Source organism: Rattus norvegicus, chromosome 15, assembly GCF_036323735.1.
Source record: "Rattus norvegicus strain BN/NHsdMcwi chromosome 15, GRCr8, whole genome shotgun sequence".
Lineage (NCBI taxonomy): Eukaryota > Metazoa > Chordata > Mammalia > Rodentia > Muridae > Rattus > Rattus norvegicus.
Window position 1 is genome coordinate 29,034,050 of NC_086033.1, and position 15,305 is coordinate 29,049,354.

At 39.7% G+C, this 15,305-nt stretch overlaps 1 long non-coding RNA gene and 1 gene segment (V, D, J or C); both read left to right on the forward strand.

Annotated features, from left to right (window-relative positions):
• Positions 1-2,751: 2,751 nt before the first annotated feature.
• Positions 2,752-5,342, forward strand: LOC120093154 (T cell receptor alpha variable 5-like). The segment is given in 2 exon segments: positions 2,752-2,779; positions 4,927-5,342. Coding segments are annotated over 2 exon segments (444 nt in total).
• A 5-nt stretch (positions 5,343-5,347) lies between these two features.
• Positions 5,348-13,419, forward strand: LOC134481964 (uncharacterized). Of its 2 annotated transcripts, none has more exons than XR_010057914.1 (3): positions 5,348-5,938; positions 9,707-9,895; positions 12,951-13,419. It is a non-coding gene; the product is annotated as an uncharacterized LOC134481964 (long non-coding RNA). The 2 variants fall into 2 exon arrangements; XR_010057915.1 differs by lacking the exon at positions 12,951-13,419 and adding an exon at positions 11,735-11,893.
• The last annotated feature ends 1,886 nt before the right edge of the window (positions 13,420-15,305 follow it).

Below are 15,305 nucleotides of genomic sequence, written 5' to 3' on the forward strand. Positions count from 1 at the left end.
GGTTTGCAACCCCATAGGAAGAACAACAATATAAACCAACCAGATCCCACCAGAGCTCCCAGGGCTAAACCACCAACGAATGAGTCCACATAGAGAGACCCATGTCTTCAGCCGCATATGTAGCAGAGAATGGCATTGTCCAGCATCAATAGGGGGGAAAAGCCCTTGGTTCTGTGAAGTCTTGTTTCCCCAATTTAGGGGAATGCCAGGGTGTTGAGGTTGAAGTGGGTGGGTTGGAGTGGGAACATCCTCATAGAAGCAGGGGGAGGAGGAGGAAGTATAGAAGGAGGAGGGAAGGAGATAACATTTGAAATGTAAATACATAAAATATCCAAGAAAAAAAACAAAAAAATTAGCTTTAATTTTCTTTTCTCTGATGGGTAATGATTTTGATATATAAAAAAATTTATATTTGTATTTCTTCCTTTAAAAACTATCTTTATTTCAAATGCCATTTTTATTAGGTTGTTTCTGTCTTGCTCTTTCGTACTTGTCTTCTGCAGTGTGTATCTGAGAAAGGTGTTTCCATTCCCTAGGCTGCCTCTTCACTCACATGATGGTCTTCTGTGCGGTGTAGAAGGTTCCAGTTTCACAGAGTCCTGATCATTGATTGACAGTCTTGGTGCCTGTGCCACTGGAGCCCTGTTCAGCAAGTGCCTTTAAGTTGAAGCAAATTCCCTACTTTCCCTTCTAATAGTTCAGGATGTCAGGTCTTATGCTGAGGCTCTCAATACACTTGGAATTGAGCTTTGTTCAGAGTGACATATAAGGATCTAATTATAGTTTGTAGGAGAAAGCCTGTCTATCACGGTTGATGTGTTCTTTTTTGAAGAGTTCTTAAGTTTGATTTGAAAGTCCTTCATTGAGAGTTTTTGCTTGTATGTGCATTATGGAGATTTGTCAAATTTTTTTCTTTTTGTTAACTTTTTTTTTCTGGATTTGGTATCAGGGTAATACTGCATTCATTAAAAGAATTTAGAAATATCCCTTTCTTGTGGATTTATGGAATAATTTGAGGAATACAGTGTCAGTTCTCTGAAGGTCTAATAGAACTCTGTGCTGAATTCATCTGGCCTTTGTCTTTTTCTAGATGGAGAAAGGATTTTGTTTGTTTGGTTTAGTTTTTGTTGTGTTTTGTTTTGACAAAGTCTTTCTGTGTTGTAGCACTCACTGTCCTGGAACATGCTATGTAGACAAGGCTGGCTTGTAACTCAGAGTTATTCAACTGTCTCTGCCTTCCTACTGTAGGATTAACAGCATGTGTCTTTTCCCTTCCTGGATAGGGGATTTTAATTACAGCTTTCATCTTGTAGATTGTAAAATGTCTTGTTCAATGTTTTTACTTCATTTTGATTTAACTTTGGTAAGTCTTAGGAAATTGATCTGTTCTCTTTAGATTTTCTAAAAAGACTTAAACATAAATGTTTGTAGTACATTCTTCTGATTTTATGAATTTCTTTTGTGTCTGTTATAGTGTATTCTTTTCATCTATAACTTTATTAATGTTGACTTTATCACTTTCTTTTGATTAATTTTGACTTTATCACTTTCTTTGGGTTAATTTGGGTAAAAGCATAATAGTCTTTTTAAAGACCAAGCCTGGGTTTAATAAATAAATTGCATTTCTTGCTTTTAATTAAATTCATCCCTGATTTGATTATTTCTTTCTATTTATTATTTTAGGAGTGTCATTTCTAAGAACTTTCTAAGGCTTTTCAGTATATACTTAGCTACAAACTGGATATTTCTCAATTTGTTTTGATGTAGGTCCATCTCCTTTGCTGGGTGTGGTAAACATGCCTTCAACCCCAGCACCCAGGAGGTAGTGGCAGGTGGATGTTTGTGACTTTGAGGCCAACCTGATGAGAACTCACAACTGCATAGTGAATTTCAGGACAACCAGGATTAGAAATAGAGAGACTGTCTCAAAATAGAACAAATAAATAAACTTCCTTCTTATAAATGCCTCAGTGTGCCCCATAGATATTGTTATGTTGTGTTTTCATTTTCTTTGAATTCTAGGGGTTTAAAATTTCCCATCTTGGCTCCATTGCCAATCACTAGTGTGGTATTTAGTCTCCATGGCTTGTGCTCTTGCTGCAGTTTCCACTGCTTTTATCAGCCATCTTTATTGCACTGCTATGAGATATAATACAAGATTTTATTACAATGTCCTACATTTGTTGAGACTTGCTTTCTGTCATAAGACACGGTCAATCTGTAAAATTTTCATGGGACATTGAGATGTATTCATATTCTCCAGTGCTTGGGTTCAATATTCTATGTGATCTATTCTATTGGTAAGACTTTTCACCAAAGTCTCATTTCATTGATGGTTTAATTTTCTGCAACATTTCAGTTTGGTTTTCTTCAGCAATTGTATTATGTTGTTAAACTGTGTTTTCATGACTTGGATAACTCCCTTATTTCATTCATTTCTTTCATTTGTTTGCTTTGTTTTGGATTTGTTTTGTTTTGTTTTGTTTTTACTGTATTTGTGTCTGTGTTCAGTTGTTTAAGCACACTTATAATCACTCTTTTGAATTCTTTGTCTGGAATTTCTTCCAGGCAATGTGTATGGGATTAGTGATGTGTGGAGTAGACCTATATCTTGGTTTTTCACTTGTTTTTGTGTTAGAATTTCACATCTAGAGTACCTTGTTGGTTATGGTTCTTCCTTCTTCTTTTCCTTCCTTTACTATGCCCCCATCCCATGATCCTGTTCAATCTGCCTTTCTTCTTAGTAGAGGCATGTATAATGTACAGGAAAAGATTAAGGGTGAGTAATTTTCCCACATGGGTCTGGTACAGAATGTTCCAGAATGGAATGTGCTATCCTAAGCTGGAGCAGTCAGGTAGCCTGTTTGTTACAAAAGCCTGTGGCCTGGGCTGCTGGAACGAAGTTCCTAGAGGTTTTAGATGGATCTAGTGCAGCAGGCTGGCCAGGGACTGGAGGATAGTTTCTATGATGTGCACACCTAAGCAGGGGAAACAAATCCTTTTCTGAAGGAAGCCCATGGATTGTGTTTCTTGTTTACTAAGTTTCTGGGTGAGGTAGGCACCTAAGCATAGGAATCCATGTTTCTTTCTTGTTGTAGGAAGCTGAGTATGATAGATTTCTGGAGCAAAATTCAAGGGATTCCTGGGAGCTGTTGGTGGGTCTGGTTCACGTGCCCATAGACAATCATGAAGCTTAGTTCCCAGGTGGTATAAGTGGGTCTCACCAGAAGAGGTTTTCTCTACTATTCTAATGAAAGGTTATAATTATAAACCTTTCTTTTAAAACTTAAGTCTTCTGTAAACTTTTTAACCTAAAAGTTATATTGAGAGAGAGAGAGAGAGAGAGAGAGAGAGAGAGAGAGAGAGAGAGAGAGCCTGGTGGTTAACATTTGATGGATAAAATATGCACACGTCTTTGGAAGGTAACTATGCTCACCATCATACCATCAAAGCCCCATTCATCTTTACACAGAACATGCTAACTAATAATGAGGAAAGAAATATCAGAATTAAAAGACACCATGGATCTAACAGACATCCACAGAACACTTCACCTAAAGCTGCAGAGTACACGTTCCTCCCAATAGCACATGGAACATTTTCTAAAACAGATCACACTACTGGTAATAATTTAATCCTTAACAAATACAAAAGAATTAAAACGAATGCTTGTTTCTCATAAGATTGTTGTGTAATAGTATCAAAAGTCAATAGCAAGAAAAACTGAACAATTACATGGAGATGGGAAAAGAGTCAATGATTCATTGAAAACAAACAGGGAAAAACTTCAAAATTCTTAGAGTAAAATGAAAAATAAATCACAAATTATAAAAACATTTTAGGTACATTAAAAGCAGTTATATAGACAGGAATATGGTTTACTGTGTAAACTGTCTGCCTTTCTCTTCCCTCCTCCTCCTCCTCCTCCTCCTCCTCCTCCTCCTCCTCTTCCTCCTCCTCCTCCTCCTCCTCCTTCTCTCTCTCTCTCTCTCTCTCTCTCTCTCTCTCTCTCTCTCTCTCTCTCTTCTCTCTCTCTTTCTCTGTGTTTTCCAGGGTCAGTTGCTCAAAAGCATTGCTTTCACTTCATGTGTGTCCATTTTCTGTGTACTTGTCTTGTTTGATTGCTATCAGTGTTAAAATCTTTTCACTGTGTAGGTTCTCACTGGTTCCAGAAATTCCATATTTGTACATCTTGGGGTGGCTAGTGTCTGAACAGGCATTGTATCCTGGTTGGGCTGGCAGGAGAGCAGTGAGATCCATTAATGGAGTATCTGTCTTAATGTCTTCTAATTCTACTTAGCATTAACTATTCTGTATGATCATGAAGCTGTCAGGAATGTCTCAGAAATATTTATTCTAAGATCATAGAAATATGTTAAACTGTGTGCTATAGGTAGATAACATTCAATCAGTTCTCAGCTCTGCATTCTATAACTATAAGACAAATTTTGAATAAAATCAAAAATTAAATGAAGAAAAGTAATATCATAAAGGGGACTGGGGCAGCTGGTGCAGCAGAAAGGAGCTATCCACAAGGTGGCAGAGCATCTCCGTGGCTGCAAACTCACAAAGAGATTCTCTGCTTGCCTGTCGTAAGAGCAGCCTGCAATCAGCAGTCCTCTGTACAGACAGATGAAGAAGACTCAATGCTTTGACCCAGAGCTGATCACAGAAGCATCCTGTCTGACTGAAGGCCACAGTCCAGAGGGAGAGCAATGAAGACACTGACTGGATCTTTGTTCCTGTGCTTCTGGCTGCAGCTGAATTGTGAGTGAGAGCTTTGGGGGGAAAAGGTGTTTGTCAGTGTTCGTTATCAGTCTGTGGAGCACACTGGCCTTTTCCAGATTTTCTGAAATCAGTGTAGGAAGGAAAGCAATGTCTGGAGAATGGCAGCCTCATGGTCTTCTGCTCTTTCCTTTTGCACAGGTGTGAGCAGAGGAGAGCAGGTGGAGCAGCGCCCGTCTCACCTGAGTGTCCGGGAGGGAGACAGTGCCGCTATCGTCTGCACCTACACAGACAGCTCTTCCTCTTATTTCTGCTGGTACAAGCACGAGCCCGGAGCAGGTCTCCAGTTGCTTATGGAGATTTTCTCAAGTACAGAAGTAAAAGAAGGACAAGGATTCATTGTCCTACTGAACAAGAAAGACAAACAGCTCTCGCTGAACATCACAGCTGCACATCTTGGGGACTCTGCCACATACTTCTGTGCAGTCAGTGCACAGTGCTCCTCAGGCACGTCCTGTCTGTACATAAACCTGGGATCAGGGCCAGAGACAGATGCATTTTCCTCTGCTGAGACCAGGAGCTTCCTGTATTTTATGCTTAGGAAACAGATGTTCTAAAACACCTTAAAATCCTGTTTCTAAAACATACAATGAGTGCTAGAGCATTGAATGATGTCTTAGTGAGAATAACTAATTAGATGTCAAGACTCTAGAGTTGATTGACAGGTGTCATTTAGATTGCCCCCACTCTAAAGACATCTCAGTGCAACTGGTGGAGAATACTCATTATACAAAGGTTCTTATCTTTTAATAATGGTACTTAGTATGTTCACTAGGATATTAATGGACACTATAGAAAATCATTAAAATAGAAAGCAATTTTTTCAAGTATCAGAACTTGATATGTGTGTGTGATATGTATTTCATTTACATATAGCATATATTATTTTAGACAAACATTACATATGATGCCCTATGTTGGCTCCTTCTCCTCCTCCTCCTAGGTGCATCCTCTCCTAATGGGGCCAGACAAGACAGACAAGTTTTGGGAACAGGATCCACAGTAGGCATCAAATTCAGGGAGAGCTGCCACTCCAGTTGTTGACAGACCTGCATGATGATGCACTTCTGCTACCTATGTGCAGGGGGCCTAGGGCCAACCATGTGTGCCCTTTGATTGGTGCCTCAGTCTCTGAGAGCCCGCAAGGGTTCAGGTTAGTTGACTCTGTTTTTCTGTTGTTGTTTTGTTTTGTTTTGTATTGTATTTTTTTTGGAGAGACCTTGTGTTTTCTGGGTCTACCAGTCTGTCCCCTAACTTTTCCACATGACTCCATGAGCTCCATCTGATGTTTGGCTGTGGGTCTCTGTATTTGTTTGTGATAGGTGGAGCCTCTCAGAGGACAGTATACTAGGATCCTGTCAGCAGGCATAACAGAGCATCATTAGTAGTGTCAGAGATTGGTTCTTATCCATGGGATGGGTCTCAATTTGGGGGCAAGTCACTGTTTGGTCCCTTCCTTTGTCTCTATTCTATCTTTGTCCCTGAACATCTTGTAGGCAGGACAATTTTGGGTCAAAGTTTTTGTGGGTGGGTTACTGTCTTTATCCCCCATTAGTAGTCCTGCCTGGGCACAAGAAGTGGCCATTTTAGGATCCATACGCCCACTACTAGGAGTCTCAACTAGAGGTGCACATACAGACCCCTGCTCCCCTCCCCCGTGCAGGTCTCTGGCACATCCTAGAAAAACCCCCTGACCACTCTCCACTCACCACCTCTGCCCAACACTGATTTCCGTTCTCTTTTTCCACACATGATTTCCCATTTCCTGCTCTTTTCCCTCCGTTCCTTCTTTTCATTCGCCTTCAATATATATTTTATTTCCTCTTCTGAGAAAGACTCAATCAGCCTCCCTTGTTATTTGGACTCCTTGGGTTTGTGGATTATGATATGGTTTCCCTGAAATTTATGGCTACTCTCCATGTAAAATGAGTACATACTATGCATTTCCTTTTTGGTCTGCGTAACCTCACACAGCAAGATATTTTTTAGTTCCATCCATTTGCCTCCAAATTTTTTGATGTCCTTGGTTTTAATAGCTGAGTAGTATTCCATTGTTTAAACGAACCACATTTTCTTTATGTATTCCTCAGTTGAGGGACATCTAGGTCGTTTCCAGCTTCTGGATATTACAAATAAATCTGCTTGAACATAGTTGAGCAAGTGTCCTTGTAGGATGGTAAAGAATCTTTTGGGTTTATGCCCAGGAGTTGTACAGCTGGATCTTGAGATAGAACTATTTCCAGTTTTCTGAGAAACTGCTAAATTGATTTACAGAGTGGTGTGACAAGTTTCCACTCCCAGCAGCACTGGAGGAGTGTTCCCCTTGTTCCACATCCTACATGATCTTAGCCATTCTGATGGGTGAAGGTGGGATGTCAAGGTTGCTCTGATTTGTAGGAGATTTCTCTGTTCTGTTTAGCTCTGTGCCTTATTTTTAAATTGGGTCATTTGTGTTGGTGTCTACCTTCTTGAGTTCCTTATATACTTTAGATATTAATACTTTGTCAGATGCTGGGGAGGTGAAGATATTTTCCCAATGTGTAGAGTGTCATTTAGTTCTATTTAAGGAGTCCTTTGACCTACTGAAGATTTTCAGATTCATGAGGTCCCAGTTTTTAGTTGTTGATCTTAGTGCCTGAGTTATTGGTGATGTGTTCAGGAAGTTGTCTCTTTACCAAAAAGTTTAAGGCTACTCTCTACTTTCTGTTCTATTAGATTTAGTTTATCTGGTTTTATGTTGTGGTCTTTGATCAACTGGGATTTGAGATTTGTGCATGGTGATAAATAGGAATTATTTGCACTCTTCTACATGAGGACATCCAGTTAGATCAGCACTATTTGTTGAAGATGCTCTAGCTTTCCACTGCATGAATCTGGCTTCTTTTTCAAAAAATCAAGTGTTCATATGTGTGTGGGTATGTTTTTGCGTGTTCTATTTGACTCCATTGATCAGCTTGTCTGTTTACAAACCCAAACCAAGCAGTTTGTATTACTATTGCTGTGCAGTAGAGCTGGAAGCCAGGGATAGTGATATCTCCAGAAGTTTGTGCTTTATTCATTTTGCAGGTAAGTTTAAGCTATCCTGTTTCTTTTTTCTACATGAGGTTGAGAATTGGGGAACAAATTTCGATGTTCCTGTGTGAAAAAGTATGATGACACCTCTATTTAAGTATGATGACACCTCTATTTTATTCAATACATAAAATCTAAGTTTGAATGGATCCTAGATTAAAAATAAAATAGCAAAGCTATAAACCATATGTAAACAAAAATGGTGTAGATTCTTGTGAATGGTCTAGGCAAGTCTTAAGTATTTTACTGGAATGGGAAGGAAAAATGAAAACAGATAAAATGATCTTTATGGTTCAAAGTACATTAATGATAACATGAAAATGGCCCCACAATGGGAACAAAGTACTGACAATTCCTTTGTCCGATAGCACACTTCAAACCACAATTCATAAGCCTCTCCTTACCTTAGTAATACACAGAGAAGTAACTTAGTTTTTAAAATGAGCAAAAAGATAAATAGATGGTCTACTAATTATTTTATGGAAATGCTTGATAAACACACGGAAGAACGTTGAACACTGCATTTTTAGAGAAGGACAAAATTACAAAGTATACTGTACAGGTGGTGGTTTGAATAGGTACACCCATCCACATAGATTCCTGTGTTTGAATATGGAGTGGCACTATTAGTATGTATAGCTTTATATGAGGAAGTGTTGTCTTGTTAGTGGTAGTATGGCACTGTGGAGATAGGGCTCTGAGGTCCTAAGTGCATCCAGCCTGTTTTCGTTGCCTGAGGATCAAGAGGCAGAACTTTCAGCTCCTTCACCACCATGACTGAGCATTACCAGGCTTCCCACCATGATGATAATGGGCTCTACCTGTCTATTATCTGTAATGTCCATTAACTGTAAGCTAGCCCCAATTAAATGTTTTTATTGAAACAGTTGTCTTGTTCATACTGCCTTTTCACAGCAATAAAACCATAAGACAATACCACTCCCAGTAAAACTGAAAATATAAAATAGAGACAATATAACAAGTTTTGTCTAAAGTCTGGAGAATTTAAATAAGCATGCATTGTTCATGGGAAGGAAAAATATTGAAGCTGCTTTGGAAAATAGTAATTTCCTAGTAATGTACTAAAGAGAAGTGAGAGTGTGTATTACCTAAGAAGTAGTATACAAGTGCTCATATCTGTGTACCCATAACTTCACAAAGTCGGAATAATCCAGTGGCTGCCAGTAGATGACTGGAAAATATGTAGCCAACCCATGGAAAGCAATGTCACACCGATGGGAAAAAATGACATATTGACCTCTGCTAAGAAATGAAGTGTGAAATACAAAAAAGCACATGATAGTAACCAACTGAAACAGACCACATATGTAATAGCTATTAACCTATTAATAAGATTTTATCAGTGGCAGAATTAGAGGGAAAAAGACAGGCATAACTATTCCTAGGTCTGAAGTTGATTTTTGTGGTGAGGAACTTTGTTAAAATTTATTTGATGGTGTTGAGATAGTTCTGTGTGTAAAACAATAATCATAGACTACACTTGAATGGCTGAATAATACAGTGTATGAATGCTCATTCAATAGAATATTCACAATACAAAGCTATAACAAACCGAAAAACATTAAGAGTAGACAGCTTGAAAGTGAAATCAAAGCTCTCCCCTCCAAGCCTCTTAAGACCCTGTTCATTTTGATCCTGTCATCTGGACTGGGACACTCACCACCTCCTGGGGCTCTCACAGCCTGCTCACTACACCAAAGCTTCTGTCCTTCCTGGAAGTCTGTCTTTAAACAGTGAGGTTTACATACTGTCCTAGTTTTCTTTCTATTGCTGAAATAAAATCCGACCAAAACCATATTGGAGAGTGAAGTGTTAATTTGGCTCACAGGTTACAGGCCATCATCATCGGAAGCCAAGGCAGGAAGTCAAGGAAGAACCCACAGTCAGGAACTGAAATAGAACCATGGAGGGAAGCTGCTAACTGAGTTGATCCTCGTTGGTCCTCATGTTTCAGGAGAATTCTTATTTTGAAACAACACAGAACTACAAGAATGGGAGTCCCATTACCCACAGTGAGGTTGGTACTTTCACTTTGATCATTAACCAAGAAAATGCTCCATAGATTTGCTTACATGCCAGTGGAAATGCATTTTTCCAGTATCGGTTCCTTCTTTCTAGATGACTATCGCTTGTGTCAAGTTGACAAAAACTAGTACAAGTTGATCCCTTTACTTCTCACCACATAAACACCAGTAGTAAATCCATAACCTTCCATTTCTTGTTTGTTCCCAAAGATGTAATGCTAATACTGCAATTAAAATATAGTATAACTTTAAAAGTTCAACCTTATTTAAAATGTCTCTTTCAATATCCAATTTTCAATTGTGTGCTCCTATAAAAATTATATGTGGGTGTTTATATATATATGTATACATTACATATTATAATTTAAACACATTATATTATATATAACAATGTAGTAATATTATATAATGTTATTTTATATCATATATTATATTATAAGTAATGACATTATAATGTAAATATATCACATTATATAATAACATTATATGTAATAAATGATACAATTTTTATACAAGACAACAATTAAAAACTGTACTTTTGAATCAATCAACCAATCAGACACCACAGAGCTCACAGGGAATAAACCACCAACAAAAGTGTACGCATGGAGGTACCCATCGCTCCAGCTGCATATGTGTAGAGGATGGCCTTGTTGGGTATCAGTGAGAGGAGAGGACCTTGTTCCTGTGACTACTGGATGCCCCAGTGTAGGGGAATACCAGGCGGGGAGGAAGGAGAGAGTAGATAGGGAACACTGTCAGAGAAGCAGGGGGAGGGTGGATGGGGTAGGTGGTTCCCAGAGGGCAACCTGGGAAAGGGAATAACATTTGATATGGAAATAAGGAGAATAATGAATAAAATAAATTAAATAACATAATATTAAAATACAAAAAAACTGTACTTTTAAAGAGACACTGGATATTATAAATAGGCATGAAACTTTTAAAGTTAAAATGATATATAATGGGCTGGAGAGATGGCTCAGAGGTTAAGAGCACTGTCTGCTCATCCAGAGGTCCTGAGTTCAATTCCCAGCAACCACATAGTGGCTCACAACCATCTATAATGAGATCTGGTGCCCTCTTCTGGCCTGAACGTGTACATGCAGGTGCAATGCTGTATACATAATAAATAAATCTTTAAAAAAATGATATATAATATATATTTATCACATAGATTGTTTCTGTGTGCTTGTGGCACTGTGTGTGTGGGTGTCTATGTTGTGTGTGATATGTATGTTAATATTTGTGTGTGCATGTGATGTGTTTCTGTCTATGTGATGTTTGTGATGTGTATGTATGTGTATGGCATATATTCAATAAGTGTCAGTACTGTGTATGGTGAGTGTGTAGTTGTGTGTGTGAGATGTTTGAGTGTAGTGTTTATGTATGCTCATCTCTGTAACTGAGGCATTCATGTGCCTTGGTGCATGTATGTTGGTCAGAGGACAACCCGAGGATATCATATATTACAATATTATAAATTTTAAAAAATGTAATATATTTACATATTTTCACATTCTACCTTATTTGAGACAGGGTCTCGTCTTCAGCACTCTAGGTTACCTGCTCCCAAGTGCTTCCTGGGAGTATATTCTGTCTTTACCTCCCATCTTGCTTTGGATCAGTGGTTCTCAATTTTCCCAATGTTACCACACTTTAATACAGTTCCTATGTTGTGATGACCCTCAACCATAAAATCATTTTCATTGTTACTGTATAACTGCAGTTTTGCTGCTGTTCTTAATTGTGATGTAAATATCTGAAACTTCTGATAATCTTAGGAGACTCCTGTGAAAGAGCCTAATCCACCTAATGGTCTTGACCCACAGATTTAGAAGTGCTGCTCTAGAAGAAATGGGTTTGTGGACATATGCTGCCATGCCCAGTCATACACGAGCTCTGGAAATCTGACCTCAGGGCTTCCTATTTGTGTGCTTTTAAGCACTGAGACATCTCCTAGCTGACGTATTAACATTCTTAAACAAGAATATGAGGTTAGTAATTCAAGTGATTTTTCTGATGTTCTTCAACTATGGGAGTTGAATTCTGTCAATGTAGACAAGTAAAGAATCCTGCTGTATTATATCACTGACAAGGAAGCCGGGTTGCTCTAGGCAATATGGCGTCCTTGGATTTTACACATGCTGGGCTCTGTAAATTGCCACAGTAAACTGAAAGCCAGCATGAGTTGCTGGTCTCTTTGTGTTGTGTCTCTTTCTTTCTGACCAGACTTCTGGAAGTATTTGTCTATCTGACTTCCTAGATGATTGTCTTTGTTGTAACACTTGTGGATTTGAGTTTATTTTTTTTTCTACTGTTGCTCTTAAAGTTATGGGGAAATTTGAAAGAAACACACACACACACACACACACACACACACACACAGCTTACACAGCCTCATTCATAGGCTAAACATTCACACATTGCTGGCATGTTGCTGGCATAGGTAACTCTTCCCTGGGAGACAATCCCCACAGGGAGGAACAGATGAGAGCGGACCCTCTTCCTTCTTGTTCCTGGAAGGAAAGAGGCTGCTGTGACTCAGTCAATGTGCTCCACTGGCCCAGAAAGAGCTCAGGTTTTAATCACAAGTTTCTTTCCTGGGGACAGTCTTTCAACAGCCATGGAGGTCTCTAGGTTGTAGTTCCGCTAACTCTAGCAAGAAAACCTTCTCATCTGGAGTCCCAGCTTGTCATAGAAAGCAGAGGCAATCTAACTTCGTAAAATACCTGTGCCATAATGCATTGTCACCATGGCTGTGGTCGTCATTCACACTCAGCCTGAAAAAACTGCACACAAAATCTGAGGTACACTTCATAATCTGGTTTCATAGGGAATATTAACAACCCATTCATTTTCACCAAATACTAGAACTAATATCTTAAATTAGAAAAGACACAATGTACTTTGTGAGAGTTTTTGCTTTGTCTATGAAATAGGAACATAGCAGGAGGCAGCAGGCTGTGGACTCTCAAGACACTTGGTTCCTCATGTGGCCGCCAGAGAGCGCTGCTGCACTCACTAATGTTCCTTCTTCCTTTGTAGATCTCCACCTGCTCACCTCATCCTTCTTGCAGCTGGCTGAGAATTTAGCAAAGGAAAGTGACAAGAATCGGGTATTCGAAACTTGTTTCAGGTTCCTGTTTGCAGCATCGGTTTTTATCGGTGTGGGAGACTTCTCCAGCAGACTCTTCCTGCTTTCAAGCTCTTGTTTCCTCTGGTACTTTCCAGTTGGTCTGTTTCAGAGTTCCTCCACAACAGAGCCGCAGCCTTCCCAAGGCTCAGCCATGCTCGTGGCGCTCCTCCCAGTGCTGGGGATAAACTTTCTCCTGAGTGAGTACAGCATCCTTGTGGTCTCTGTATCCCTGCATTCTGACTGTCCTCAATAAAGTCTGCACTGCACTTACTGACCTAATATTCCCTTCCAGGAGTTGCCCAAGCTCAGTCAGTGACTCAACCTGACGCTCATGTCACTGTCTCTGAAGAAGCCTCTCTGCAGCTGAGATGCAAGTATTCCACACCTGGGGCACCTTCCCTGTTCTGGTATGTCCAGTACCCACAGCAGGGGCTGCTGCTGCTCCTCAAGTACTATTCAGGAAACCCCGTGGTTCAAGGATTGAATGACTTTAAGGCTGAATTCAACAAGAGTGACTCTTCCTTCCACCTGCGGAAAGCCTCTGTGCACTGGAGCGACTCGGCTGTGTACTTCTGTGCTCTGAGCACACAGTGTCTGAGTCTGTAGGGGGAGCTGAACACAAACACCCATGGCTGTGGGTGCTCAGACACAAGGTCTCTCCTTGTGCTCTCTGAAGCATCTTTTTGGACTTGGAGAGGAGAATAGGGGTGTCGCGCAGTCCCAGCTGCCTTTGCACGGCTCATTTCCAGTTAAAATATCCACTGTCTGACTTCGTCTAAGAAGCTCTTTGCATATTTTCAAAATTATATAATGCTCAATCATAATTCTTTAGAATGGAGGCTACTGTCATTTTTCCATGAGAACCATTTCCTGAGTGGCCATTGCTTGGACAATGACTGCGCTAAGCATCTGGTTGTGCTCGTGAGGAAAGACCGAAGCTTTCATTTGTCATTTTGTGTTTGTCTACACAGGAAGTGGAAGGTGTGCTCTTCAGCTTCTGTCCTGAAGGCTACCTTCACTCCTACCTTTCATGTCAATTTTCCTATAAATTCTTCTTTTGGTGCTATATACACCGATCAGAATTTGTCACGATATTTAAGTACTCCCATTTAGGAAAGAATTTGATGCATTTTAGTTGATATAGAAATTTATCAAAAACAGAAAGGCTTAGAGATCTGTCATTATTTTGTCAGTTCTAGCAACCATTAAAAATAAAACAGGAGAATAAGGAATTGGAGCTCATTGGTATTTTTTCAAAGAATTCTTCGCAGTTATAAATGTACTATTATAATGTACTATTCTATTTTTGTTGCCATCTTAAATTCTTCAAATCTAGTTTGAGAATTTGTAGTATGAGTCCTTCTGCATCTTTTGTTAGTATGCATTGTTTCCTCCCTACCTTCCATGATTTTACTACAGCAATACTAAACATAGATTATCTTATCCTAATATCGCCATGTCCTGCAAGACAACAGAGGCAAGAGTCATAGTGGACATTAGTGCTCACTGGCTCCAATATGAAATTTTAATTTCTTCTTCCTCTATTTGAAACAATGGTAGAAGATGACATTTTATTGCTGTGCATACAGGAGAGGAGGATGAACACTCAGGATAAAAGGAAAAGGAAGGGAGAATTTTCTAGCTGCTGCTGGCTCTGAAAAGGAAATAGGTAGGCACCATGGAGTCATGAGCACTTGAGCATGATTTCTAGCACGCTCAAAAACGCAGGGCATGGTGGCTGTGCAGGGAGGTGAGGACAGACAGATAGATCTCTATAGCCTGCTATCCAGCCAGCCTAAGCTAACCATGAGCTCCAGGTATCAGTGAGAGAGCCTGTCTCCAATAAACAAGGCAGATAGCTTCATACAAAGGACATCAAAGATTGACTTCTGGCATCCACATATGTGCACATAAACACGCACACACACAGAGAGGGGGGAGGGAGAGAGAGAAAGAGAGAGAGAGAATCTCTTCAGAACATGAGGAAGAACATCCAAGGGTTTTCTCTAGTTTCTATGTATACCCATAGGCATGCACATGCATATACATGGGCTAGTACATGTCACCACGCACTTGTACCCACACACCATGAGCACATTCACATACACATGCACACATATATAATTTAGCATTGAACAGAAACATGCTCTCAGCTACATCTCCCAGGATTTCTCTACACCTGATCCCCTCACCCCCAGAAATCAGTGTGGGGGCATCTCTAGTAGGTGCCAGAGACATGATTTAAAGAAGGGTGCAGGGAGGCT